This window comes from Aspergillus viridinutans (genome assembly GCF_018404265.1).
Source record: "Aspergillus viridinutans IFM 47045 DNA, scaffold_3, whole genome shotgun sequence".
NCBI lineage: Eukaryota > Fungi > Ascomycota > Eurotiomycetes > Eurotiales > Aspergillaceae > Aspergillus > Aspergillus viridinutans.
This window is the reverse complement of record NW_025091219.1, coordinates 2712628-2739656: the sequence shown is the minus strand read 5'-3', so window position 1 is coordinate 2739656 and position 27029 is coordinate 2712628. Positions and strand designations below refer to the sequence as shown.

Here is a 27029-nt window from a genome sequence, read left to right as displayed (position 1 = left end):
AGTATAGGGATAACACCTGCCTAGCCTCTAGCATAATTCTAGGCCTATTTAGTAATATACTATATACCCTATAGGCCCTAGTTAACTATCTCATATATATATTTACAGTGGCCCTGCTATAAGGATTAGGAGATGACCTTCCCCTTATAATTATAGACCTTTATATAGGCCTCCTAGTTATTATTAGTGTGGGTTGCAGTGTAGGTTTATTAATAGAGGTATATTAGTTTAACTATTTCAGTGTATTTAGGCATCTAATTAGGATTAGCCTATTTAGGGGAGGGGTGGGCCTATAATATAAAATAGATAATAGCTTATTAGATAATCTTACTAAGGAAGTTAGTAGTATCTTTAATCTAATAGGGTGTTTTAAGGTCTTTAGACTATTAGTATAGGTTAATATTTATATCTATAAATTTATAGAGTTTCTGCATGTCCATAGCCTTCTAGTTATAGTATTTAGGGGCCTGCGGCAGGGGTGTTAAGATATTAAGAAGTAGGTAAATTAGTAGGTAGTTAGAGTTAGTATAGATATTAGGGGCCACCTTATAGGCTACTAGATAGGCTATTAAGTCTATAGAACTAAATATTAGGTTAATAGTTAACTAGTAGCCCTGCTTATTATAGGTGACAATGCCTAGCTCTATCTATAGATCTAGGAGCCAGGTATCAGTGAGTTCTAATAGTTTATTAGACCTAGGGTTAGTATAGTAGATGTGATTACTGCCCTAGGCTAGGTAGTGAAGATTAAAGTCTCCTAGGAGTAGGTAGCTATTTTATTAATCTAGGATTTACTCTAGGAGGTCAAGAGTATTGGTTTAGATATTACTATCTAGATAAGGGTTATATATATTATATAGTTAGAGCACCCCTATATTATAGTATAGCTTAAGTTCCTAGCAGTCCTATAAATAGACTATATACTTCTATTTAGTAGGGTTTATCTTATAGGAGATATAGAGGTAGATATAGACTTAGCCTCTAGTCTCTATTACCTTAGGATATAGCAGTTAATAAGTTACTTAAGCAGGGTAATAGGTAGTATCCTAAAATAGATTATCCTATAGTTCTTATATAGTAATAATATCTGCCCTTAGGACCTCTGGGTTATGTAAGAACTAAGCTATTACCATATTCTTAGAATAATATATATTATATTACAGAATTTAGAATAATTTATATATTAGGTGGTTATAGGTTATTCTATATATTCTTTTAATAACTGCTAGTGAACTAGGGCATCTATTTATATACTATAAAATTAATTTATAGGTCTATCTTTATCTATTAGAGTCTATTCTATACTAGATTCTTCATTACCTATTTCTGCTTATTCTTCTAAATATAGGTGCTAGAGCTTATATTTATATCTTTATCCTAGAGAACTAAGCTAGGTTACTAATTACTTATAATTAGTAGCTCTAATAGTTTATTACTACTATCATCCTCCTTATAGTTATCTTAATATATATATAGGTGGGTTCTATAGGCTACTATAGTTTAATTATTATAGAGTACTTTTAGGGGATATTCTATTTTATCTATTAGGTTTAGGGGGTTAGCAGTGCTTAGATAGTTAATAATTTAGGCTAAGTAATAGGATGTGGTAGAGATAGAGGTAGAGGTATTTAATAAGCTATTTCTTACTTATATAGGGGTAAATAAGATATTAATAGTACTTAGGTCTAACTATAAGGATGCTTTACTAGGGGCTATATAGGGTAGCTACTTATAAGATAGCTCTAACTTTACTTTCCTAGACCCCTTAGGTAGTCTAGATATTCTCTTTACTATAATTATACCTCTAGAACCCTTAGATTACTATAAGCTCTCCACTAGGGTGATGCTCTAGATAGTAGTAGAATCTAAGCTACTACTCTTAGAATTCTAGTAGAAGTCCTATAAATATAGTAGGATATAGTAATATTACTAGTAGTAGCTAGATATAGTCTACACCCTATTAACTACTTCTATATATTTTTTATATAATTTAGACTAGGTGGCATGTATATCTCTATAATTAGTATACTTCTAAGGCCCCTAGCTAGTAGATAACTACTAGAGGTAGTTATAGGTCTTATACCTACCTATATAGAGGCTACAGGTAATTAGATTAGAATAGATACTTTCTATATAGCTATATTACTAATATTTAAAATAGCAGTAGATGCAAGCAGACTAGTTATATAAAACTATAGTTAGAATTATAGAGTCCTAAATTATTCCCTTATTAATAGCTTTATTTATAGCCTGGGGGGTTGAAAACTTAATTACTAAGGTAGAAGATTTCTTATTTATAGGCTAATTTATAAGCTAGGTAATATAGATAATCTTTACTAAGTTACCCTATATAAAGTAATTTATAGCTAGTAACTAGTTAATTACCTACTTTACCTCCTTAGGGTCTACTAGATTATTAATTAATTTAACCTAGATATTATAAATCACTATACCCTAGGTTAGTAAGTAGATAATAGCACCCTAGTAGAATAACTTAGCCTAGCTAGGGTGGTAGTAAGTAATCTCTACCTCCTAAGTAGTATAGAAGCTAAGACTTAAGTTATCTAACTTAAGCTAGTATATAGTAATAAACTAGATAGATACTAGTATTACTATAAGGGACTCTTATAAAGCCTTAATATAGGTCTTCTTAGCTTAATTCTTAATCTCTATAGCTCTCAGATATTAAAACATCTAAATAGCACTGGGGTTAGGTAGTTTAATAATTACTTTATAGTCTTTACTAAGCTTAGAGGGGGTCACTCTAGAGCTACTACCTAAGCTATAGAAGAAGGCTATATAAGCTAGAGGAGGGGCCCCTATAGCTACCTATATATATAATTAGATCTTACTAGAAAGTAGAAGAGATTAAGTAGTTAGAATGTACTAGGTAGTAGTAGTATTCTTTTTAATATTAAGTATAATCTTATAGAGTTTAGTTACTACCTGCCTCTAGTCTTTACTAAGAGGGTGTTTAAGGACCTCTCTGATAATAAACTAGGTATTTTTAATTAGCTTAATAAGGGGCTTTAGGATTCCTTAATAGTAAGCCTCTAGATGGCTCAGAAAGATGCTTATATCATGGTGTAGGTCTAGGATGTGGTTATAAAGATTCTAATATGGCCCATTCCTATCATTATGTATAACTATTAGGAATGGCCATTTCAGCTTTAATAATAATATAGCACTTAAGACCCTATAAAATTAGGATTAATTAATAGCAGTCGCCGTCACGAGAAGCTAGGCAAATTTTAAGGTTAAAAGGAGTTGATTTAAGTGAGAAATTTCAAAAATTTGTTCTGTGTTGAAGTTGTTGTTTTTGGTAGATCTGGTCACTCACCTGGATCCATGTGATTTTCGACAGTTGTTCATGATCTCATCCCAGGTGCTATATACCTATTCAGCAATCTCTTTTATAGTCAAATTGCAGGAGATACGTCCATCAGGTAAGATGGATTAGCTTTCTCCACAATACAACATCTGGTCTCTCCACTTCATCAGCGTCAGTATGTCTCACGCGCTTTCTGCGTGAAGATTTTGTTTTTCAGCAGTTAGATCCTGCTGTCCAGCAAATGCTTCCAATGAACTAAGATTTCTGGAGGCGCCTTCGCCTTGCTTTCGTCCCCGTCGAGTCGATTATTATTGATTATTTGAGTGAGGCTAGGACCAGAGGCGATAATCGTCTCATGATTTATCTGGACATGCAAGTTGTCTTTTATCTCTGCGCCAGCACCGTCCGCAAACCCGTTGGTGATTCAAATTCACTGAAACACTTTTCGTTTCAGCGGACATTAAATCTTTCCTATGAACACGGGCTCCTGATGGGTCCTGTCTGCGGTCCAGGACTACCACCACCACGCTATAGCCCTGATAAGCAACATGTAACCCAAGTTCAAGTGCTACATACTGCAAGGACAGTCCACATATGGACCTATGGTATGCTGATCTAAATTCTGACATTCACATGCCGAATGTCCGCGCCTTCCGCAGGAGTAACAACTCAAAGTGGTTCTCGGCACGACGTAAGAGGGAGGATTCGAAAGGAATTAGAAGAAAAGGTATAATGGTCCATCAAGCCCAGGTGTCAGAGCGAAGCATTGTGTTTCAGCACCACGCAAGGCACAATGATGAGTAGGTGCCATTCCTACACTGCAGGTTAGCACATTTAGGATAGGCTGAGAAAAGCAAGGTAGGTGTTAAGGACATACAGGGATCTCACAAAGACACAGTGAGCAAGTTAAAGCATTAGCTATCTGTTCAGGTCTCCGTACTGGCTCGGCTGAGGTCGACATTGATTAAAGACATGCAAGACTGCGTCAGAGGAATCAACTCCAGCCGGTGCCGTGCCTAGAGACAATAGAAACAAGCCCAGGAGGTCAATCAGGCTCCAGAATGGTAGTCCATTATAGTATATTTGTTGATCTTGAACCTGGCTGCTTGGACCGGCTCCATCTTCTCTTCCCATGCCGTGCCTTGCAAGCGACAGCTGTAACGGCAAGGTTTCGATGGTTTTTCCGCACGCTTGCCTTCAAACTGGGCCAGAGCTGTGGCAACATGGAGAGTGCTGATCGAGGTCTCATTGTTGATCTGTATGTGAAGAATCGTAGCACAACCTGTCGGATGTTATCTATGAACATGAAAATGTTAGATCAGGGACTTTTGCACTGTGTTAGGGAGAAAAAGAAGGTCCAATGGCCATACCTCTGCAATGTCTATCTCAGGATCGGATATCTCAAAGGGGTAGACGAAGCAGAACTTCGAATAGAACGGTACGGTCCACTGGAGACAACTACCACGGCGGGTTCGATGGGTAATTTTTCATCGAAGGTCCTGCTGATTGTTGACGATGATTTTTTCTTGATTGGCCTTTTCGTCTGCGAGGTTGCAACTATTCAATTTAGCAGCCAGTCTAGTGACTTTTGTCAATAGTGGTTTTAATGCCAGAACTCATCCTAGGCCTGTTCCATTGCGGTGGGTATACCGGTCTGCCATGTGGGCTCAGCTTCGCCAGTTGGTGCTATGTATAGAAGGCCCAAGTCATCGCAGAGATAAATTAAAGTGGTATAGTGGTTCTCTATAGGTTGAAAAGTATATTGAGCGCCAGAAATTAGCAGGCATGAGAAGGAAGCAGAGCAGTTAATATACTATCCTGGGAGGGACAATGATCATTCACTATATACAATGGAAAGATCATCCTTTATTGACTGGCTTTACGCAAGCAACAGCTTCACTGCAATGATCAAAGATAGAAGTAGGGAATAAGGCACCAAAGGCTTGGCTAGCCTGCCATAGTCCTTTAGCAACAAGATGAAATCAATGATCATCGTCACAAGCCTTGACAAGCACTACAGCCGTTGTCCGTCTCCACCAGTCGGATCTCGTATCAGAGGCCTGCACCATTCTAGCTAGAGTTGAGACTGTCTTATATATCACCGTCTATCTAATTTTGATTTTCATTCCAAAATCCATTCTCTCCAATCTTTCCTTCCCTCAAACTCGAATCTACATATTCCCAAAATGAGAGTCACAGCCTTGTTCTCCCTCCTCCTGACTACAGCCCTCGCAGCACCCCAAAGCGACTCCCAAGCTCTATCCAGCGACTTAGCCAACTGGTCCTCCCTCGGAAATGCCTTGCAAGTCTAGCCCGTCTCACTTCCTGAAGCGTCTACAAAACTAACAACCGCCAGACAATCCCTAAGCTTCAACTTCACCATGCCCACCAAAACCGCCAACCTCGACAACATCTCCCCACCGCCTCGCTCGCTCATCCCAGAGGTCATCACCGCACTGCCCCCGTCCGTACTAATGGAACTCGTCATCCCCGCTCAGCGCAGCGCTCTCGCCAGCCAGTTCAAGGCCGGGAGCACACCCGCCTGGTACGCAAGTCTCCCCAGCGATGTGCAGAGTTACCTGTCCGTGGTGAAGAGCCAGATCTCCGAGGGCGCGTTGACGGCTACCACGGGCCTGGCGTATCAGACTGCAGCTACTGCGTCGGCTACGGGCACGGCGACGGAGACGGGTGCGTCTGCGGGGGGAGCAACGTCTACGTCGAAGGGCATGGCTGCTGCGGCGAGACCGACGGGTGTGTTGATGGCCGGGGGAGTGGGTATGGGGGTTTTGGGGCTGGCGTTGGTTCTGTGAGGGACGACCGAATGAATGTGAATGTGATCAGTGATCCACATCGATGGACGTCTGAAAATCAAGGAATGAGTGGCAATGATATGAAAGTACGGATTATGGATGATGTGATGACTGTGAATTGGTTTAGGTAGGCTTGAATGAACTAGATGTCTATCAATCTATTGGGTAATGATATCCACGGGTATAGCTCTTCGGTTAAGCTTTAGTGGAGATGCGGAGAAATCATGCGCTCTTGACAAGATATACTGGTTTGTATTAGGACTACAACAGGGTAGACAGTTGGATCGGGCATGATGATACATATGGAGCAGTGACGGAGACATTTGTTTATCCTGTGCTAGATAGAATACAATGGCAGTTGTGATTATGCCAATTCTTGGAAAGAATAGCGAGGTACTCCGTAGACCGATTTCACATGAGTCTCCGATCCCGAGGTCTACACTCAGATTGTCAACGATCAACAGTCACAGCGCTCTAGCCTGAGTAGCTTCACCATGGTCGAATCCACTTCAAAAGCCTACCAGACCACGAATTCAACGATATGGAGTAAACCCGACCAGACGCCGAGACAAATAAAGATTGACATATCTACGTATGTGGCTCATAGGCCCTGAATCATTAATCTATCTGAGGGGTATATCTCAATAAAAACCGCGGCTGTTTGAGACAATGCTTTGAGGTTATCTCCACATCATCCAGGGACCAGCGTCAAGCCACCCAAAAGGGAATGCATTGCGGCACGGGGGCCATTGTGGGGAGTGGAGTTGGAGACTGGAGAAGTGGAGGCACACTACGCATCACATGAATATCAAAAGATTGGGACATCTTTATCTTTGAATTCAAGTCAATTGCCCTAGGTTGGCTTGATAAGACGATGAAGTAAGGGCCTGACCGCTTGAGTGAAATCTACAGCCTCGGAGGTAATTGTCCAGATCCACGGCTGCAGGGCTAGACTCTGTTTGGGACCAAGACATGTCAAATCGGGGATTTACTCCAGGACTCCATAGCTAGACCCATCGCGTTTGATGAAGCTGATGGCGACGGAGCTGGATTCACAGTAGATAGCGGGGTAATCATGATGCTTGTTTCTTGCAATTGAGGCCTCCTATCCTAAATTAACAGTGCCTTACATATACTTACTTACCTCTGGTCGAGAGTATTATCTACTGCTCTCCAACACATCAGACACATCTTCCTTACATCAGACAACAACAGCGACACAAGAAAAATGCGTCTCTCAACCCTCCTCCTCCCTCTTCTTCCCCTCGCCCTCGCCAACCCAAACCCAGTGGCCGCACCAGCCCCCCAATCCACAGGCGGCGGCCTCCTCTCCGACCTCCCTACCATCCTCAACGGCGTCAAAGAGCTCCTAAGCGAGGACACCCTCAACAACCTCCAAACCATCGTCAAAGGCGGCGCCGTGCTCCTGGGCGGCGACAATCCGTCCAACATCGCCAAGTTGCTCTCGGGCGATAATGTCAACAAGCTCCAGGATGTGATTGATAATGCGCACACGTTGTTGACGCCATCGTTTGTGAATGAGACGTCGACGCTAATTGGGGATGCGACGCCGGTATGTTTCTTTTTCTCGTTTCTTGTTGAGGCTGTACGCTGACGTTGGTAGCTGGTTTCGGCTGTGGAGAAGTTGCTGGGTGGGTTGATGGCTTCGTTGACGTAGTTGTTATGGACATGGCTATATATGAGTAATGAATTCTCAATGTTAAATATACATATACAGATGATTCTTGGTTGATTATTATAAAATGGGATGATGGACAATTGCACCAATGTCTTGTCAGCGGGCCGTGCAGAGGATATGATTCTTGAAGTAGGTCCATTGCGAATTCATTAGAGCACAGGGAGTATACAGAAATGACCGACTAAACAACATTCAAATGTTTCCTCAACTCATTCAGATAGTACCGCAATGGATAAGACCGCGTCGACACCGGCAGAGCTGGATAGACCGCATTCGAAAACCCCATCGTGCTCCGGTACAACCCCCGCGTCCCCATCGTAGACTTGAGCCCATACTCCTCTCGAATCCTCGGCGGCAGCATCTCGATCGTCACCACCCGCAGAAACGGCTTCAGCATCTGCACCCACCGCGGCACAGCCTTGTCGTGCAGCAGGTCTTTGGCGAACTTGTTCGCGTCCGGCGTGACCGTCAACCGCTCGATGTGGTCGTCCCAGTACTTCCAAAACTTCTGGCGCGTCTCGGGCCAGACACCTGAGGGCAGGCCCAACGTGTGAATTAGAAGACCAAACTCCGCGTAGGCCTTTTCGGCCGTCCGGTAGTCTACGCGGCCATAGATGCGCTGATAGAAATCTGTTGCCGTGGCGTAGAGCGTCGCCGCGATCCAGAGCTGGACGTCGGGCGCGGCGGCGTAGTAATGTTCGCTGCCGCGGAGAGGAGGCTGTCCGCGACTAAGCATGTCGAGCAGTGTCTTCTTCTCCTGCCGTGTGCCAAAGACTAGACAGGAGAAGTAGCTCAGCATTGCTTGCAAGGCATCGCCTAGCTCGGTGGCTAGATTGGGGCCGTTGCCGGCTTTGTCGTGATCGTTGCGAATCTCGGGCAGGGCTGCTTGTAGGAGGAGCGCTGTCCCTGATCCGGCGAAGAGGATGCCCTCTTGGAGGATTTGGGGGAGGATTTCGAGGTTATCCAGCGCATCGAGAGGATAAGTTTCTGACTTGATGCTGTTGGTGGTGGGTGTTTGAGACTTTTCTTCGGGGAGCGTTTTATCGAGGGACATTTTGACGCGATGTTGTATTCCTTATCCAGAATAATTATGCCAGGTTTTTGCCGTCTTCTTCCCGGTGTTGAGTGATGGACTTGCTGTGGGATTGGGAGATGCCACTGTGGAAATAGGAGACACCCTGAGGCCCCATGCGATCTTCAACCCTTCCACACACTTTTCACCACTTTCATCTCATCATTGATGAATGATCTCAAAGCACATGCAGACCTCTGCAGTTGCCCATGCTTCGCATCCGACAGTTCGTCATTTTCTAAACCCCCGCATATTCACCCCCTAACCGGGGAGAGTTTCGTTTCCCCAACTTTCGGGCTTGTCCAGCGTCTGTGGCACTTGCGGGCAAAGCTTGGGTCGAAACAACCCGACAATGAAGCCACTTTCGTACTATTCCCCACCATCCATCTGACTAAATTTTCCCCAGCAATGAGCTAACAACCGCGGTTCTTTAATAGTTCGCGATGATCGTTATCCCAATGCCCGCATGTGAACTGTTAATCAATCGCCGGGATTGGCTGCAGGGGGAGATCGCCGAAGTCGCAGTGCCGATCATGCGGAGGGAACCCCCTAAAGGGGCTTAAGTCTCTACAGGAATGGCCAAACTCAATACAACAAAGCAAGAATTGCGAGCACTTGGGCCCAGAGCTAAGCGAAACGGCGCAGACAATTTGAATTTGGCTCGGAGCTAGGAAATGAAGAAAACGAAGAAAAAGAAATTATCGTGACGGTGTGGCCCGCAATCAGCTATGACTCTCGTGCGGATCGAGCTTGACAGCGCGAAGGTCTCGGATTCACCCCATCACGTCTTCCTCATTTATATCCATTGCTACCAGCTACCCCGGATTTCGAGGTCTGGTCTATCTTTAGACTCTTGCTATCCGGATCACTGTCACCATGGCCGAGATGGAAGAAAAGCCCTCCTATCTCAGTGCCAAAGGGGCCAAGTATGCCCTCGGTATCCATCGAGGGCCTTTACCCCCGGCCAATGGGGACGGTGGGGAGATTGAACATGTCGAGACGGCATTATCGCTGGAGAGGAGAGAGAGAACGAAGAAAGAGGCCATGCGTCGCCATTGGGCCCGGTTCTGGTGCTGCTATATTTTCTTCTCGATCATTTTCCTCGCCATCATCCTCCCGGTCTTGTTCGTCTTTCCGCCCTTGTTCACGGCGTCTGTGACCTTGCTGACATTAGAATAGCTTCCTGGTGATTCTTCCCGCTGTTTCTCAGCGAGTTGTCGACAATTCCGACCTTGTTCTCGTCGATGCAAGTGTCATGCAACCTCGTCCAGACTCGGTAATCCTCACGATGCAGTCTGCCCTCAAATTGCCCATTGGACTTCCCGTTCGTATCGATCCCATCACTTTGGACCTCTTCAACCGGGGTGAGCCCGGGAACAGCACGTATGCCAAATTGTACCTCAACGGGACAACTATCTCGGGCAACACCACTTTGGGAGTCACTAATCAGTTCTCTCCACTCAATACGGATCAGTGGGCCAAATATGTGCACAATGTGGTGTTTGAGGAACATGCGCCCTTGTCGTTGAAGGGGACTACCATGTCGTACCTGGGCAAACTCAAATCTCGCGTGACGATGGACAAGACGATCAAGCAAAACAGTAAGTGGATCGTCTTTTATTGGTAACGAAGTCACTGGCTGACGTTCTCAGCCCTAAACGGCTTCGCTGGATTTTCCATCGAGGGGTCGCAATTGCTTCTGCCTGCTGAACCAGACGGCACCAACCTGATCGCCAACGCCACTTTGCCCAACCCCTCGGTCATGACATTGGAAATCGTGAGTCAGCAGCATGATCCGCCGTCGAGTACCACTAACAACCGATAGGGAACAACTGTGTTGGACATCAAGAGCGGAGATCTCGTCATCGGCAACGCAACGATCGATAATCTCGTTCTTCGACCGGGCAACCATTCCAATCCCGTCCGCGGCAAACTGGATCTTAGAACCGTGCTGAAGAACCTTGGACCGGTCCTGCAGAGCCAGAAAGACTCCATCCGCAACGGATATCTGACGCTCAACACCGTTGCCAAATCGGTCGTTTATGACGGCGTGGAGGTGCCATATTATACGAATGTGATGAAGGACCTGACCCTTAGCGCGAAGATTCCTATCGGCGGGCTGCTGGTCAACACCCTCCGGGGGATTTTCAACAAGAACGGGACAAACATCCTCGACCAGATGAATATCACGGACTCATCGTCGTCGGAAAGCACGAGCGGTCTGCTGTCCGGACTGCAGCATCTAAACTTGAGCGGCCTGGGCGGAGGCCTGAGCAGTAAATTGACTAGTCGATCGCTAGCTGAATTCCTGGATCGACCCGACGATAAGTTATTATTGGTTGATGTGCTGAAAGGATTCTTGTGAACGAATCACGACATGCTTGATGAACCGTGGATATTGAGATGAGCGGCGTTTGGAGTCCTTTTTTGATCTCTATTTTGTCTCTTCTATTTTCTTGTTATATATGAAGAGCAGTCCCTTGTATATACATGAACAAACACAATATTAATGCTCGGAATTATCCAATAATTCAATACAGGAAATCCCCCTCCGCATCGAAATAGGAAACGTGGGAATCGAAGCACGCCAGGCGGGAAGCAAAAGCCATGTGAAGATGAAACCGTGACATCGGGACTTGTTCCATGGATCTACTGCGACTTCGACCTATCACACACCATCCTCCAGGGTTGCACTCTTTGTCTCTCGTCAGCCAATGGCTCGAGTGTTTAGCAGATACTTGGCTTGTCAGGGTAATTGGTCAGTACCAAGGCAGTCCGTGGTTGAGTTCCTTTATACACTTAGTGAAGCCTTTTGGTGCCGACTGCCAAGGATGAGGATTAAGACGCATGCCACTTCTCGGTGTCCATTTTCCCGCACCGGCAGAGCTTCCTTCTCCTATTCCCTGAGCTAATGGAAGGATCCATACTCCATAGCCGGGACTTGATTGCCGATCAAGTGCTAAATGTGTGACCTGTGGAGCTAAAGAGGACCACGCCCTATCTACCTACCTTGTGGTCTGTTCGTGTCTGGGGTAACAGTAGGGTTGCAAAACAGCTCACCACGTGGAGAGGTCATATTATGTGTAACATCGATGCTGACATCTCCGTCAAGAGCCCTAAGCTCCTCGTCCAGACCAGTCAAGCCTTAATCCGACACGTAAACTTTGGTGGATTGCGGGGGAGGCGGTTGAGGGACGGCCCCCATGATCCAGTATCAGCCTATCCGCACGCCGCAACCCTGTAATATCGTGTTGGAGTCCACATGATGTTGGTGGCGTTTGCCCAGAGTCGTACTAGTCCATAACCTTGCGCTCTTGGTCTGACCCTGAATACGTCGTTCTGTTGGTAGGTAGTACTGGGATGTTGCCGTGCGTCTTGGAGGTGGTCCAATCGTTTGCTGGCATTCACCCTGGGGTTAATGAATCAGGCGACTTGGGACTGTGGTATTCACTACTAGACTGGTCCATCAGAAACAACGGGACATGCCGCTAAATGGCCCGTTTGTTTCTCTCGGATTATGTCCTGGAGCTTATGTCCGGGTTTGGTTTGTTCGCGCTTGCGGGGGCAGAGAGTATTTAACTGCTGCGGGATACTCGCATCTTGGATACTTCTTCTCTCCTTGGTCTCTTTTTGTCTTCCCAAGTATTTTCTTTTCCCTTACAGTGGCTGGCCTGTCGTACAAAGCTGCTTTTGACAGCTGGCTGCAAAAATGAAGAAGTTCTACAATGTCTACTTTCTCTGTAGCTTCATCACCTTGGGTGAGGATGTCTCCGTCTAGAACCGCTTGCGGACGCTTTACTGATTCTCCCAAAACAAAAAGGTGGTGGATTATTTGGCTTTGACATCAGTAGCATGAGCGGTATTTATCTCTTCGTTCTTTTTCCAGTGAGTTTCTGTCTGACAATCGCAGGTGTCCTGGGAACTCAGGCGTATGTGAACTACTTCCGTGTGGGCAGTGGCCAGTATAAGCAGGCAAGTTTCCATCTAGCTCTCTATCTCGAGTCCCCTCTTCTAAACTAGTACTAGGGTGGCATCACCTGTGCCATGCCCTTTGGCTCGCTCATTGGTGCTCTGTGCTCGAGTTTCATTGCGGATCGCTACTCTCGTGTCACCGCAATCCAGTTGTCGACCATCCTGTGGACTATTGGCTCCATGTAAGTCTGTCGCATATCTGCATCTGCCATGTCAACTAATCCCTCTAGCTTTATGACTGCCTCCAATGGTATCGCTCTCCTCGTCGTCGGACGTGTAATCGCGGGTCTTTGCATCGGTATCGCCTCGGCTATGGTTCCTGTCTACCAGGCAGAGGTCGCTCCAAAGGAAATTCGTGGTCGAGTTATCTCCCTCCAACAGTGGGCCATCACTTGGGGTATCTTGATTCAGTTCTTTATTGTGAGTATCCAGCTCCTTTATTCCAGACGGAGACAATTTCACTGACAATTGGCAAGCAATATGGTGCTAGCAACGTCGATGGCGGTCCCGATAACCCGACTCAAAGTACTGCTGCCTTCCGCATTCCCTGGGGTATCCAGATGGTGCCTGGCTTTATCCTCTTCGTCGGCCTGTTCTTCTTCCCCAAGTCGCCCCGTTGGCTTGCAAGCAAAGACCGCTGGGAGGAAGCTATGGAGGTGCTTGCCAACCTTCACGGAAACGGAGACCGCAACCATCCCAAAGTTCTGGCTGAGTATCAGGAAATCGAGGAGGCTTTGGCTCTGGAGCGTGAGCAGGCGTCTACTAGCTACCAGGAACTGACCAAGCCTCGCATTCTCAAACGTGTGTTCCTTGGTATGAGTTTGCAGATGTGGTCGCAGTTGTGCGGTGAGTTGGTCGTAACATCTAACATGAGGCACACAAACTAATGGCGGGGTGTTACAGGTATGAACGTCATGATGTACTACATTGTGTATATCATGCAGAGTACTGGAACTGGCAGCCCTCTCCTGACCGCTTCCATTCAGTACATCTTGAACACTGCGTTGACCCTGCCCGCCATCGTGTACCTCGACAGATTCGGTCGTCGTCCTGCCATCCTGATTGGTTTTGCCTTGCAGGCTGTCTTCCTGTACATTGAAGGAGGTCTACAGGCTGGATTTGGCAAGCCCAACCCGCATACAGACCCCAAGCTGGATGCCATTTCTTGGACTGTGTCCGACCATCCCAACGTTGGTAAAGCGATCATCGCGCTCTCCTACCTCTTCGTCTGCTCTTTCGCGACAACCATCGGTCCTACCTCGTGGACCTACCCGGCGGAAATCTACCCGGCCAAGGTCCGCGCCAAGGCCGTCTCTCTCGCTACCGCGTCGAACTGGATCTGGAACTGTCTTCTTGCTCTGTTCGTCCCGCCTCTGCTGTGGGCGATCAACTGGAAGATGTACATGATCGTACGTGACCTTGCTGTTGTCCCAAATTCCCAACAGTCAACTGACAGTTCTTACAGTTTGCCGCCTTCAATACCGCCGCCTTCATCCACATGTTCCTCACGGCCCCCGAGACCAAGGGTTACACTCTCGAGGAAATGGACGAAGTATTTGACAGTGGCCTGCCCGCCTGGCGTAAGCTCAACAAGCGCAGCAGACTGGAGGAGCTCGAACGGGAGATCGCCGAGGGCAAGCTCAAGGTCACTGGTCACGGCGAGAAGGATGGACCTGCTGCTGCTACTACCGAGACCGCGGAGAAGCAGGCCGAGACGGTCTAAACAGTGCCTTCATTCTGAGTCATGGTGGAAAGCTTTCCTTTTTAATGTGCAATGGTGCAATGGTCCACAGGTAATAATTTGGAACATGAGCTGACTACCTCCGGGCTTGGGCTACTCCAGTTCCGTGTTTGGTTAACTTGGTTAATCTCAGGTAGTCCTCATGAGCGTTTAATGCGAGTGCTGTCTAACAGTAATATCAATTAATATCAATCCATGCTGTTGTCAGCGGTTCCCACGTTCTTAAGCCCGTGGGAGTCTACGCTAGTCCAGTTGATATGCCCAATGCGATATACAAGGACTGTTTAACTCTCAACGCTGAGCAAGACCAGACTTGGCTCGAATAATTTACCTGATCGTCCTCCTTAAGGTCCAAACTAACAAGAGCCCGATCTCAAGATAAAACATAAAACGTAGTTACAGACACAGAAGTAAAGCACATGGCTCTCGTCTTTATAAACACTGCTAACCAGCAAAGTCAGTTACAGCAGGTTCCGCAACAGAACAGTCCTGTAAAGCCAGGTGCTTGTAGACCTGCATTCACCACCCCTTGCCATATTCACCCTCAGTAAACAATGCAAGATTCACTGTATCTTTTCTCATCTCCTACCCCTCTCACTCCCCATCTACGTCATCCCTCTCCATCTAACACCACCATCACACATCACGTGCCTTCAGCAACCCTTAAGAGATGGCTACTACTACCTCCTCCGTCACCATCAACGTAAGCTCTCATCCTAATTATCGAGAGAGAATTACTAACAGCAACCGCAAAAACACAGTTCTACGGCGAGCTCCGCCAGCTGTGGGTTGAGATAAACTCCCACTGCGAGCGACTCCATCTCCTCGATTCCACTACCCGTGTCCTATCCGCCTGTATCGAATGCAAGATTACGCCTTACGGGATGGTTCCGCTCGATATTGACGGGCTCGAGAACGCAGACGAGTACGTTATGCAACTGGTTGTAAGTTCACTGCTCAATGCTTCACTTCACTTGTAAGTGGAAGCTTACCGTGGGAAGATCTGCGGCCCAGAGTTCCCCGTCGGCCCGATCATCTCGTTTGTTGACTCGGTCCGCATGATGTGTGAGCCTGTGAGTGGATCCGCGCAGGTGCATATTACTGCTATTGCGGTTCCGTATGCGGTTCGTTGCCTTGCCTTTGATGGATGGTGTGCTTGCTGATGAGGAGGGTAGACGCAGCAGCCTGATGTTGCGGCCGCTGGTGGCTACTAGGTTCTGGGTTTTGGTGTTGCTTTGCTGAAGATGTCATGCCATGTGCAAGACGGCTTGAACTGGGGAAGAGCTGCTGGGTAAGGACGATTTGAGTTGGTTGCGAGGTATACGAAGCTGACTGGGTTCTGCCGCAGGAAGACGCACGGTTGCAAGCACCAGATGAAGCATCGGTTGATGTCGTTGGAGGAGGGCTCCTGTGTTGATGACAGATGGAGGAAGGCAGAGGATAGTCTTGGGGTGGACCATCATGACCTTGTCGGATGGGTATTCCTATTGTCTAGTTGAATGAGCTCCAACGATTCTTGTACTTCGATTCGTCGGATAATCCAACGTAACAAGTAGATCCATCTGAAAGTAATCTCCCTAGGGTGCGAAATAGCTTGCTGATATGGTCTCTCTCTTGACCAAGATAGTGGTGATGAAATTAGCGATGCCTGAGGCATCGTGCAATCATCTTTATCGTACAGTAATCACCGTTGATCTTTTTCACCCCGTTTCTGCCTCAGACACTTGGTTCACAATAGCCTCCTGACCGCCGGTCTTCTAGTCAGGGGTGGCTTTTGTCTGCGGTAACCTAATCCTGTCAAGATCTGCAGTCATGTGTGACTTTGCTGTTTTCAGGGGCTGTGACCTCTTGTTTACTCGACTGCGAGCTTCAGAATTGGGTCATACCAAGTACTAGACACTTCCTCAGCTCAACCTTGATTCCTGACTCGCAAGCACAATTGTGCCTCTTAAATGATGCAAACTTGCCACCAGCCTTCGCAGTCCTGCCAGCTGTGCGTGGACTGTGGGACTGGCGCTTTCAAATAGCCTGCGGGCTCCTTGAGCAATTTGGGGGCCATTTCAGATGCCCAATCAATTTGACCGACAAAGAGATTGTAAAGCGGCTCAGTCAATGCCGGAGTCATATGATATTCAAGCACAATTACCGGATCTGAAGTCGCAGGATCTGCTCGGGCTCCAAGGGACCATCCGACCAAGAGCCGACGGTGGTACTGAATTGTTGGCTCCTTTATTCCGTGCTGTGAAATCTCACCGTCCTTTGCACACTTTACTCGTCAGATCAGACGATGCAGTGGTTGGCCTTCTCTCGTTGATAATCTTCTGATTCAACAAGGGTCAATGTACTCTGGCGAAAGTGGTGGTCGGCGGTTCACCTAGCTCCGAGATCCTTCCCGTCGGCCGAGGTCCCTGCTAGACCCTTGAGAATTTTCGCAAGTTTGCTTTGAGCAATACCTGGAAGCCGGACTTGTGTATGGCTATCTTTGCGTGGTGTTTGGCAATTGAATTGACCGACTGTCCGTTCGACCTCTGACTCAAGCGATTCGAGACCGACACGATGAAACACAGTCACGGGTACATTACGTCTTTACCTAGCACTTCTCTGCGCGGAAGTCAGTCTAGCCAACGCGACTTGCTATGACCTCGACAGAAGCGAAGCACCGGACGATGTGCCTTGTCGAGCAAATGGAACCTCAAACTGGTGCACAAGCAGGATGTCTGCTTATCAAATGGCTTGTGCTATTTGCAGGATTCTCATCCGAATGCCCTCTCGCGTGGAAGTTGTACAGATATAAACTGTGGACCAGCATGTTATGCTCTATGCTGTACGTTTGATTCCCTTTCCATGACTCGCTATTGCCCATCATTATGAAAAGCGCTTATCCGTACCTCAATACCGACCATGCCATCTAGCGGACATCAGTCGAAAAAGCAGCTATCCGATAGTCAACATGGGCTACGACACAACACATGCAAAATACTGCTGCGGATCCGTAGTGGACAATAAATGCCAAGATGGTGATCCCTTTACGATCGAAAACGGGGCAGCGACCAGGCGTAGCAGCTCTGGCCGGTTACTCGAACGCTTCGTCAATTACCAATACCACCTGCTCGAATTCTTCATCAACCACCACCTGTTCCAATTCCTCATTAATTACCAATACCACCTGTCCTACAGGGAATAGTTCATCGCCCTCGTCCCAGGACGTGGCTATCGAAGCAGGGGTCGGCGTTCCTTTGGGTGTCATTGCTTTGGCATCAATGGCCTGGGCGCTGTGGGAGCGTCGGCAATGTAAATATGCTCGCCTGGAGAGTATGCCAGCGACCGGAGCTCAGGTAACAGGTCAATACCAATGTCAATATCCCTCGCACGGTATATCAATCGCATCCGGCGGAGCTCGCGGCTAGGCAAACAAGGCTGGTATCGGAGTTGGACAGCAACGGGGGCGCAAAATAGACTACATATTGGGGTCAGCAAGATGTCCAAGATATGAAATAATGTAATAATTCAGGGTACTTATGTAGGTGTCCCACTAAATTGTCGGAGACTCCAGACAGAGGGGAATAAGTTCTTAGACATACGGCGAGACCAAGCCACAATTAGACACATCACACATCATCCGTCGTGCGAGCCTCCCCCTAGCTGCTTGTCAGGCCCCCAACTGTAAGAGGGCAATGTCCAGATTGGTTTAGCTCTTGCTCAATAAGCAGACGTATGACTCAGTGCCACTCTCGATGTTAATAAGACTGCATCTTCGGTATCCGTAAGCGAGTGCTTTTTGGGCATACGAGAGAAAGAAGGTTAAGTGGGTACGCCTCGTATTCCTTCAATTACATGTATTGGCTGCAGATTGACGAGTGCGAATACGGGATGGTCGACGAGTTGCGGTCAATAGCCGGAAAGCATACCATACTGACGAGATATGGCTTGATTTATTTGATTGATTACTCACGACTGGGACTAGAGAGGATGGTTCGGTCACCGAAGCCAATATCCATGATTAATGCTTAGATACATAGCCGGCTCCTCCCGGACAGATGGCACCGCCTGGTTCGTCCTCGTTGTGCTGACGGGAGTCTGTAGATGCACTGTCCGCTCCTGCTGGCGTGGAGGCCTGATACCGGTTGCGTGATTGCCATTGGGCTCCCAAGATTGGACGCCCGAGGCGTCCGGAGTAAGATGTTGCAGACCTGGATGCCTGATGACAGGATCAAAGTTGATGAGGATGATCGCTTGGTTACCGCCGCACAGTCCCTCCTGGTCGATGGAGTAGATGACTGAGCGCTCGTCGGCGACCGCTTGGATTTTGCCGATGCGGCGGGACGGGCAGAGGAGCTGGGTCAGCTCCGCGGGGGCGTTGTCGGGCGGCCACATGTGGATTCCGCGGGAGGTGAACCGCTCCTCGCTGTGTTCGATGGGGTTGCCGTCGTCGTTGGTGAATTCTGGTTTGTGGAGGGTGTTGCTTGTCTCGTCGATGGGACTTTTGCGTTTCCGGGAGACAGTCCGCAGGCGGAGGCGATCGTGTGGGATGTGGCTGCCTCCTGGTGATGATGGGTGGGGGTCGTTGACGAGGTCGACGAATGTCGAGGCCGAGAGGTTGTAAGTGCGGAACTTAGTTTTGGCCAGGATGAAGTCGCGTCGCTGGTATGGGGTGTCTTGGTCGTGGTTGACGCTGTCCTCCAATGGATATTCTGAGTGGTAGTGTCTGCGCAGCCGTTTCCGGGGTCTCTCATAGATTGCCTTGTTCGACGAATCTAGTGTCTTGGTTAAGGGCTCGTCTGGCAATTCAGCAGCTACCGAGCTACATGGTGGGTGGTTGGCCGGTCGCTTACTCCGAGAGATCTCTGCAGGCGACGGAAGGGGCTGCATGTAGTAAGTCCGGCAATTATCGCTGCCTCCATTGCGCCATTCGCGGCGACATTCTAGGATCAGGAGTTGGTTGGTCGCTTCGTCCTCTCGAAGTGAAAGGTCAGACCATGTGTCATTGATTGGGCCTTCGCGATGCTGTCGGCGCCACTCGGTGCTGGGCGTCACCGAACCCGTATTCCCGCGAGGGGGCAGACAGATCCACATGTACAATGAGGTCCAGTCAACTTCTTCTTCTTCAAAGTCTACCAGGGTCGAAACAGCATACAGATGATCCTGATGCACCTCGAAGCAGACGGTCTGCCCAATCTCATTGCCCACGAAATTGTGCAGCTCGACAGGTTTCTCTGTTGTGTGTTGTCCGGTAGCTAAATCCACGCAATGGACGGCCCACTGCGGATAGCCATAATGACTCAGTGCAGACTGAGTTCCGTAGTAAAGGTAGGACCTGTTATGTCGGACAAAAAGTCGTCGTGTGGACTGAAGCGGCGTGCGGAGACGTAATCGACCGGTCTTGCAGTCTGTTTTCCTGCGCATATCTACCGCAAGGAGCCAAGCATCCCGCACCTCCCCAATCTCGGCCAGAAATGCCAGAATCCCGTCACGGTAGTGCAGTAGCGATATCTGGATCGTATGTCGCGCCGGATTGCAGCCTGGAATCGCGCGAGAGAGCACATTGTGGACGTTCAAAACCTGCTCTAATTGACCAACCCCATGCACATCCAAGGCACGAATCTCGTTGTCGTAGATGTAGCAGAGGGAGCCTTGGTTGTACAGAAAGGCCGACCCGTAGGCGAGAACCAAGGCCGAATACGGCTGAGCAGTGGCGAAAGCCTCCTTGATATCAAACAGACGGCCAACTGCTCTACGATATCCTGTTCTAGATCTATCCGCTTCCCGTCCCTCCTTGGAATGTAGCAGGTGGTTCTAAATCAAGTTAAAATGCTGCCCTCGTTCTAAGCTTTCCAGGAAAGTACACACCTCGATTGTCTTCCTCGCAATGGACTCATTTCGCATCAAGCTGTTGAGAGCCTGGTTGACTCGACTGAGATGGATAAAGTCGTGGCAGTCCAACCCCGAGGCGATCTGGTAGAACACATCATATGGGATGGAGTCCAGCTTCTTGGTCATGTTGTTCATGTCCAAAGAAGGATGAAGAGATGGTAGCTCCAACAGAGCATGGGTAATATACCGAATACAGAACGATGGATGGTAATAATGTTGTAGTCAAAATATGCGGTGTTGATGATGTGATGACAGTGATGGTGGTGCGAATAGTAATTGATAATGAGTATCCCCAACGGTGGAAATACACTCATCCATCTTGCATGTCACACGCGGAGAAAGAGTTGTAGAATATATGAAGAAACACATTTGAGCCTCCTGCTTGAGCCTCCGTATAAGCTTTGTTCATCTGGGTAGGATTGGCCCACTGGATGACGCGTGGATTATTGGATATGGATTCCATCTGGATTCTCAAGGATCGAGCTAGCATCTAAGGAGCTCAGAAATGAGAGCAATCTAAACTGTTTTGGAAAAGAAAAAAAGGCTGTCTTGGCCTCACAAAGCAAAATAAAAAAAGATTAGAAGTTGCCAGTCAGCCACACACCACGAGAGGGTCTGGGCGGTACGAATGCTGATCAACGCCACGTTCAATTCTCTTCAGATGCGTAAAAGCATCCAGTTGCCACTGCAGAGCCGCAAGTGCCCCAGAGGATCCGGTCCAAGAGACCAAGACTCCTAATTCTTCCAATTCCCGTGGCATTTTCCAACTACTACTAGTGTTATTGACGAGGCTTTCCAATCGCTTTTCTGTCCTTGCATCCCCCAAATGGGGCTCTCCATTGAAACAAGTTCCCAAGCCATAATGCTGTTTCCACCGAGTTCGTGCTACAATTTGTGTCACCTCAGCAGCACATTTATGGGAGCTAAAAATATTTTGCAAATGACAGCTCTCTAATGGTCGATTCCTGATCTAGTGAGACTTATCCAAGACCGCCTCGGTCCCTCACCGATTCCGGAGTGCCGCCAAAAATTACTCCTTTGTGGATTCTGATGAGGCTCAAAAGTGGCAATTTGCAGACCTGCTAGTGTCAATGCAAGGGGAACACTCGAGAAAGAACTGACCTACGGACTTCCGGAGCTCCTAAATTCCAAGGTTCCATCATCATCGTATCCATGACCAAGATTCAACGAGCAAAATTCACTCATGTTGCCGTTGTCAAGTGACCAACTAAAGAGCCACGACTTGCCGAGCCTCAATCCTCCGTTTGTTTTGTAGACCCCCGGGGTTATTAGTTATTGGCTGCCTAAAGAGGGGGAAGTTTCGGTCTCAAACTTTCTAGCCACCTTCGAGTGTCTGGACGACAAAACCCACTCTCAATCGGGTTTCTCTTTGATTATCGATCCGTGATGATTATTGTTACCAGAATCCGGTTAATCAACAAAGGATGCAACATTTGGTCGTACCTTTTGGTGGCTGGCCAGCATTGAACGCTCGCCGCCTGCGCCCAAAACCCAACCATGGCCTCGTTTTTAAGGCAGCCGACCCGCGAACTGGACACAGTATGCAGGATCAACCAAATGCTGTACTATCAAACACATCTGATATCTGAAATGCTCTATCATTTGTCAACCATCAAAGCGAGCACTTTGTATGCGACTTTCAAGTCCTCGAATCGCCAGCCTTGTCGTCCCGTCCGTGAGTTCCTGAGGGTCCGGCCCCCGCTTTTGCACTGCCTCGCGCTTCCAAATGTCCGAAACGATGATCAAACAGGCACGCACGCCAAACAAGGCTGGCGCGAGGCTGGAGGATCAGAGTCTCGAGGTTGGAAAGGTCGAGGCATAAGCGAATTGTATCCAATCGGAATGCTCCCCCCATATGTTCCCTTGTCGATATCATGGTACGGACGGGACCAAGCATGATGCATGATTGCTGATGGCCGGCTGGGCTTGTTACGCTCCCGAGTCCCACCAGTAGAATACTCCCCGACGAAGTCATCCTCAAAGCCTGTGTTTGTGTGCTCTCGATCGATCACGATGCGGGGTGTCTGACTTGGGGATCAGGCACAGCTTTGATAGCTCCTCGAAGTCTGGCCGTGGCATTGGGGGTGCCACGGAGTTTACTGGTCAGCAGTGCAGTAAGCAGTACGTCCGGTGTCAGCGCTAAGAGATAAGATGGCCACTTTGCAGCAAATAGTGTTGCCCGGGTTCGATGCTCTGATTATCGTCCCGATGTAACGCACGGCCGGTCAACTATTGGCCACTGTGTCCGCTGTCACCAGAGTCTATAATTAAAATACTTATGCACGCATCCCAGCGACAGCACCACCTGGGGCTCAACCGCCTGTCGCCGATAGCGGCCTCCCTGGCTGTCACCTGCGAGGTCACGATGGGTTGAATCTATGGTTTCCTCTTACTTGACAACTTGGCGGAATGCGACTTCACGGGCAGTGTGACATAGTCCACATCCTCATAATTTCGGCGATCCTTGTCAAGCTTCCAAATATTGTTGCAGTGGAAAGACGTCTTGCATGTCTGTCCTGCGCATGAAAGCTGGCAACATTTGTGACGAGCACAGAATACCAAAGGAGAGTATCTCCGGACAATAGACATTCAGTAAAGTAATCCTTCCGAGTTTCACAAAACTTGAGCTCACACGGAAGCCTCAAGCCGAAACAGCTCATGAGAACGTTGACCCTTCGTTGGCTCGGAATTACAAGCTACAGAACAACCTACATAACTGTTCTTTGATGCAATCGAAAAGAAGTCGGCCTATGTTTGGCTCACTGCGCAAGCAGATCATGAGACTATCACATGCCAGGTTTCCTGGCAGAAGAGGTCATCGAGGCCCAATGTCTGGAACGATGTACAAATACCTTTCAAGTCACTCATCTTAACAAAAGAGAAATGCAGACTTGATCGAGGCCAAACAATGACTGCAAAAAAAAAAATAAAAATAAAAATAAAAATAAAAAAAGGCACAACAAGGATCCGCAAGTCCGCAGCAAGTTCTGTCTCCGCATCGAAGAAATCCATTTATCCTCAAAGTCCCAGGGAGTCTTCAGACGCCATCCATAAATACCTCCGGGACCATCTGACAAGTTCTTAACTGGATACAGCGCCAAAGGGTGGTACAGCCTCTATAAGCTGATTTATCGTTTCTTTAATATCAGATGCATGCTCAAGCTCTGGAAGGTGTTATCCACAGTAGATGATAACCTTCATCATCCCGATACATTTTCACTTGGGTTCAGATATCTGAGAAGATCTGATATCCCGATCCCTTGCCGACCTTCTTTCAGCCCTATGCCCCCTCTGCGGGAAATCAAGAATCATTGTTAAGCCTGACATCAGATTCCAGCAAATCAGCATTCACTGTGTAAAACCAGATCATCATTTGCCGCGATCCACCGTATTATTAGAACCGTCTAGAAGCCAAGGGCTGGAGAAATATAGATGCCTAAACGAACCGAGTCTTCCGGAACATTGCCCGGAATGAATGGTGCCGGTCAGACGGTTTCCCCTAGTCGAGGAGATCATTCTTTCAGCGTGAGCAGCAGAGTCTGAGTAATGGAGACCATGAGTGAGTTGAAAATATAAATGTGTAGGCAAGGAGTAAAGGATTCCGGGTAGCATTGAAGTTATCAATTGCTCAGTTGATATCTAGTCCTGTTCAGACTTCAGTCCATGATCGGTCTGCACCAATGTTTGTATCAAGTATGGCGGAGTGGACCAAGTCACGCCCGAGTTAAAAGAGTCCTAGGCTAGTTTTAGACTCTCAGTGGTCCACTCAGGTCCTGATGTTTCGAGTATAACTTTGCAGAGAAGAGTGGTGAAGCGGTTGTTCATGATACTGATGAACACTGGCCTTGAAGATAACACAACTACACGACATTCCGGATGCAGTATATAAGAAAGAGGGACTAACGATGTTTTTGAAGTCCACCTTTTGAAGGATCAAAACGTTAGACGTGCATACCGCTTCTCTGCCCTATGTGTAATGGCTCGTGCCATGTCCCGCTCTGTCGAGCTCTACGAGCAAATGGCAGCGATTGACTGTGCGCAGTTTTCCCCACTATCAGCCAGCCCTGACGGCCTTAGTGCCTGGGTCATTGTTCAATAATCGAACAGGTTTAAGTATCATGATTTGTCCAAGCTGCTAGTTGTTTCTTATCTAAACTTCAACTGTTCCTCGCTCTTGGAATCTGTTTCAGGATCTGACTTGTGGTGCACTCTGGGTTGTTTTGTTGTTGTTGATTCAGATCCTCAGCTTCGCCCGCACGACTATTCTAGTTCACTAATCAATTGTCTCGGGCCAGTCGACTGCTGGCCTCAACCACTTCGTTGTATCGGTTGCGGTCGGGTTCAGCGAGTTTGCCCAACAGTAGATTAATCAATTGATGTACCACCGTAACTCGGCTCCTCCACCCCCGGGTTGGTCTGGTGGCTACCCCCCTCCGCAGCAGCATTGGCCTCCTCCCCAGCCTTACCAGTAGGTTTCCTTTCGCGACACCATATGCACTGGTGCATTCATGATTGACGACTTCCAGATATCCGCCGTATCCGCCTCAAGGCCCTCCTCCCGCGCACACATTTCCTCCTCCTGTCCATCGCAGTTACCCATCGCCCTACCCCACGCCGCCTCCCCACTCGCCATCTCCGTACCAGCATCCTCAGCATAGTAGGTCTCATTCTGCTTGCCAAACCAGAGTGAGAACATGCGCCCGACTAACCCAATGCAGGACACTCGCAGTCATGGAATGCGCCGAGTCTCCCTCCACGCCCGCCCCTCGAGGCGCAGCAATTCGGCAACGGAGCACCTTCACACTACCGCTTCCAGTACTCGGCATGCACAGGGCGGCGCAGAGCCCTACTGATCGGAATCAACTATATCGGACAGCCGAATCAGCTCCGCGGATGCATCAACGACGTCACTAACATGTCGACTTTCCTCCATGAGCGATACGGGTATCGGCGGGAGGACATGGTCATTCTCACCGATGACCAGAAGCATCCCCTGAGCATTCCTACCAAGGCGAATATACTACGTGCAATGCAGTGGCTAGTCAAAGATGCGCAGCCGAACGACTCGCTTTTCCTTCATTTCTCGGGTGGGTGGCTGCGCGTTTTTGCGATCTGTGAGGCAATAACTGAGGGACCTAGGACATGGCGGGCGAACTCCTGATCTTGATGGAGACGAAGAGGACGGTTAGTCCACTGCTGTCTAAGTTTGGGCGAGAAGCTGACGGAATCAAGGCTATGACGATGTCATCTACCCTGTCGACTATCGGGTGGGGGGCCACATTGTGGACGATGAAATGCACAGCATAATGTTAGTTTGTTTCTTCTAGTTAATAGCTGAATACTCACCAAGACAGGGTTCGGCCGTTGCGTCCGGGAGTTCGGTTGACGGCGATATTTGACTCCTGTCATTCGGGGACAGCTCTGGATTTGCCATACGTCTACTCAACTCAGGTTAGGCTTAGACCTCTGGAAGCTCAACGAGCACCATGCTAACCCCTGCAGGGCATCTTGAAAGAACCAAACCTCGCCAAAGAAGCAGCACAGGATCTGTTCAGCGCCATTAGCTCATACGGGAAAGGGGATCTGAGCGGAGTAGCAATGACGGCGATTGGGTTTTTCAAAAAAGCCGCAAAAGGCGACTCGGCACGTCAGCGGACGGTAATGACCAAGACGTCTCCGGCAGATGTGGTCATGTTTTCTGGCTCCAAGGATACACAGACGTCGTGAGTGCTCTTGATGTCCTTTATTTACTGACGTCGTGTCTTTGCCGAGCTGACGGTCTTTTTCTAGAGCGGACACATTCCAGGACGGAGAAGCCCGTGGTGCTTTGAGCTGGGCTTTCATCAAGTCCTTGAGACAGTGGCCGAATCAGAGCTATCTGCAGCTACTGAACTCGATCCGAGCGCAGCTCGAGGGGAAATACACACAGAAGCCGCAGCTGAGCTGTAGCCATCCACTGGGTGGGTCAACTTGTACAACATCAATTTGCGAGCTAACATAGCAACAGATGTGAATCTGCTTTTCGTGATGTGATCGATACTCGGTATTATACGAATTATGATTGATGGATGATATGTCCGTGACTTTTGATAGCAGAGGTCCGGTCGACTTTTATGTGTGTGTCCAGCGTTCAGACCGGCTGTTGAATCTCAACCAGGGCTTCCACTACGATCAGGGTGCATGGCGACAGCTTGTTTAGATACGCAGCATATGGAGCATAACGAAGTGACAAAGATATAATAAATGGTCCGATTGGACTCGGATTCCTAGAATGCCTTTCTTCAAGTGCAGATGAAAGTCACTAGCTGCCCCTGTCCGAAGTAAAGAATGATCATCTCCCATGTCTCTCTGACCCCTTCCCTGCGAGGCCTCGAGTAGATTTTGGACTTTACAAATCTCGTACCTAACGAAGGAGCGCGAAACCATTGAGTCTGGGATGCTCAGGAGCACAGTAGAGTCATTTACCTACTTTGTCAAATTGACCCCCTTTGTCAAACACTGCCCACCATAGC

The 27029-nt window shown here is 48.1% G+C and overlaps 8 protein-coding genes across 8 annotated transcripts; 6 read left to right on the top strand and 2 right to left on the bottom strand.

Moving 5' to 3' along the window:
• Positions 1-5517: 5517 nt before the first annotated feature.
• Aspvir_005869 (uncharacterized protein) lies at positions 5518-6141 on the top strand (the record flags this gene model as incomplete). Its single annotated transcript, XM_043269079.1, has 2 exons — positions 5518-5633; positions 5688-6141. The coding sequence occupies 2 exons, from the start codon at positions 5518-5520 to the stop codon at positions 6139-6141; spliced, it is 570 nt and encodes a 189-aa protein (XP_043125014.1).
• A 1228-nt stretch (positions 6142-7369) lies between these two features.
• On the top strand, positions 7370-7819 carry Aspvir_005868 (uncharacterized protein; the record flags this gene model as incomplete). The annotated part of the gene is made up of 2 exons (XM_043269078.1): positions 7370-7714; positions 7766-7819. 2 exons carry the CDS (start codon positions 7370-7372, stop codon positions 7817-7819), a joined length of 399 nt encoding a protein of 132 aa, XP_043125013.1.
• Positions 7820-8021: 202 nt separating this feature from the next.
• On the bottom strand, positions 8022-8894 carry Aspvir_005867 (oxygenase MpaB family protein; the record flags this gene model as incomplete). Its single annotated transcript, XM_043269077.1, has 1 exon — positions 8022-8894. One exon carries the CDS (start codon positions 8892-8894, stop codon positions 8022-8024), a length of 873 nt encoding a protein of 290 aa, XP_043125012.1.
• Positions 8895-9788: 894 nt separating this feature from the next.
• Aspvir_005866 (DUF3712 domain-containing protein) lies at positions 9789-11277 on the top strand (the record flags this gene model as incomplete). The annotated part of the gene is made up of 4 exons (XM_043269076.1): positions 9789-10036; positions 10092-10513; positions 10565-10689; positions 10738-11277. The coding sequence occupies 4 exons, from the start codon at positions 9789-9791 to the stop codon at positions 11275-11277; spliced, it is 1335 nt and encodes a 444-aa protein (XP_043125011.1).
• Positions 11278-12764: 1487 nt separating this feature from the next.
• Positions 12765-14607, top strand: Aspvir_005865 (sugar porter family MFS transporter; the record flags this gene model as incomplete). Its single annotated transcript, XM_043269075.1, has 7 exons — positions 12765-12771; positions 12823-12860; positions 12939-13066; positions 13115-13304; positions 13361-13730; positions 13788-14293; positions 14350-14607. 7 exons carry the CDS (start codon positions 12765-12767, stop codon positions 14605-14607), a joined length of 1497 nt encoding a protein of 498 aa, XP_043125010.1.
• Positions 14608-15295: 688 nt separating this feature from the next.
• Positions 15296-15839, top strand: Aspvir_005864 (uncharacterized protein; the record flags this gene model as incomplete). Its single annotated transcript, XM_043269074.1, has 4 exons — positions 15296-15328; positions 15387-15569; positions 15627-15749; positions 15801-15839. The coding sequence occupies 4 exons, from the start codon at positions 15296-15298 to the stop codon at positions 15837-15839; spliced, it is 378 nt and encodes a 125-aa protein (XP_043125009.1).
• Positions 15840-17698: 1859 nt separating this feature from the next.
• fbx15 (F-box domain protein) lies at positions 17699-20622 on the bottom strand (the record flags this gene model as incomplete). The annotated part of the gene is made up of 3 exons (XM_043269073.1): positions 17699-17897; positions 18641-20418; positions 20473-20622. 3 exons carry the CDS (start codon positions 20620-20622, stop codon positions 17699-17701), a joined length of 2127 nt encoding a protein of 708 aa, XP_043125008.1.
• Positions 20623-24893: 4271 nt separating this feature from the next.
• On the top strand, positions 24894-26550 carry Aspvir_005862 (caspase family protein; the record flags this gene model as incomplete). The annotated part of the gene is made up of 9 exons (XM_043269072.1): positions 24894-24985; positions 25044-25174; positions 25236-25604; positions 25657-25701; positions 25750-25825; positions 25872-25968; positions 26020-26240; positions 26308-26477; positions 26525-26550. 9 exons carry the CDS (start codon positions 24894-24896, stop codon positions 26548-26550), a joined length of 1227 nt encoding a protein of 408 aa, XP_043125007.1.
• Positions 26551-27029: the final 479 nt, after the last annotated feature.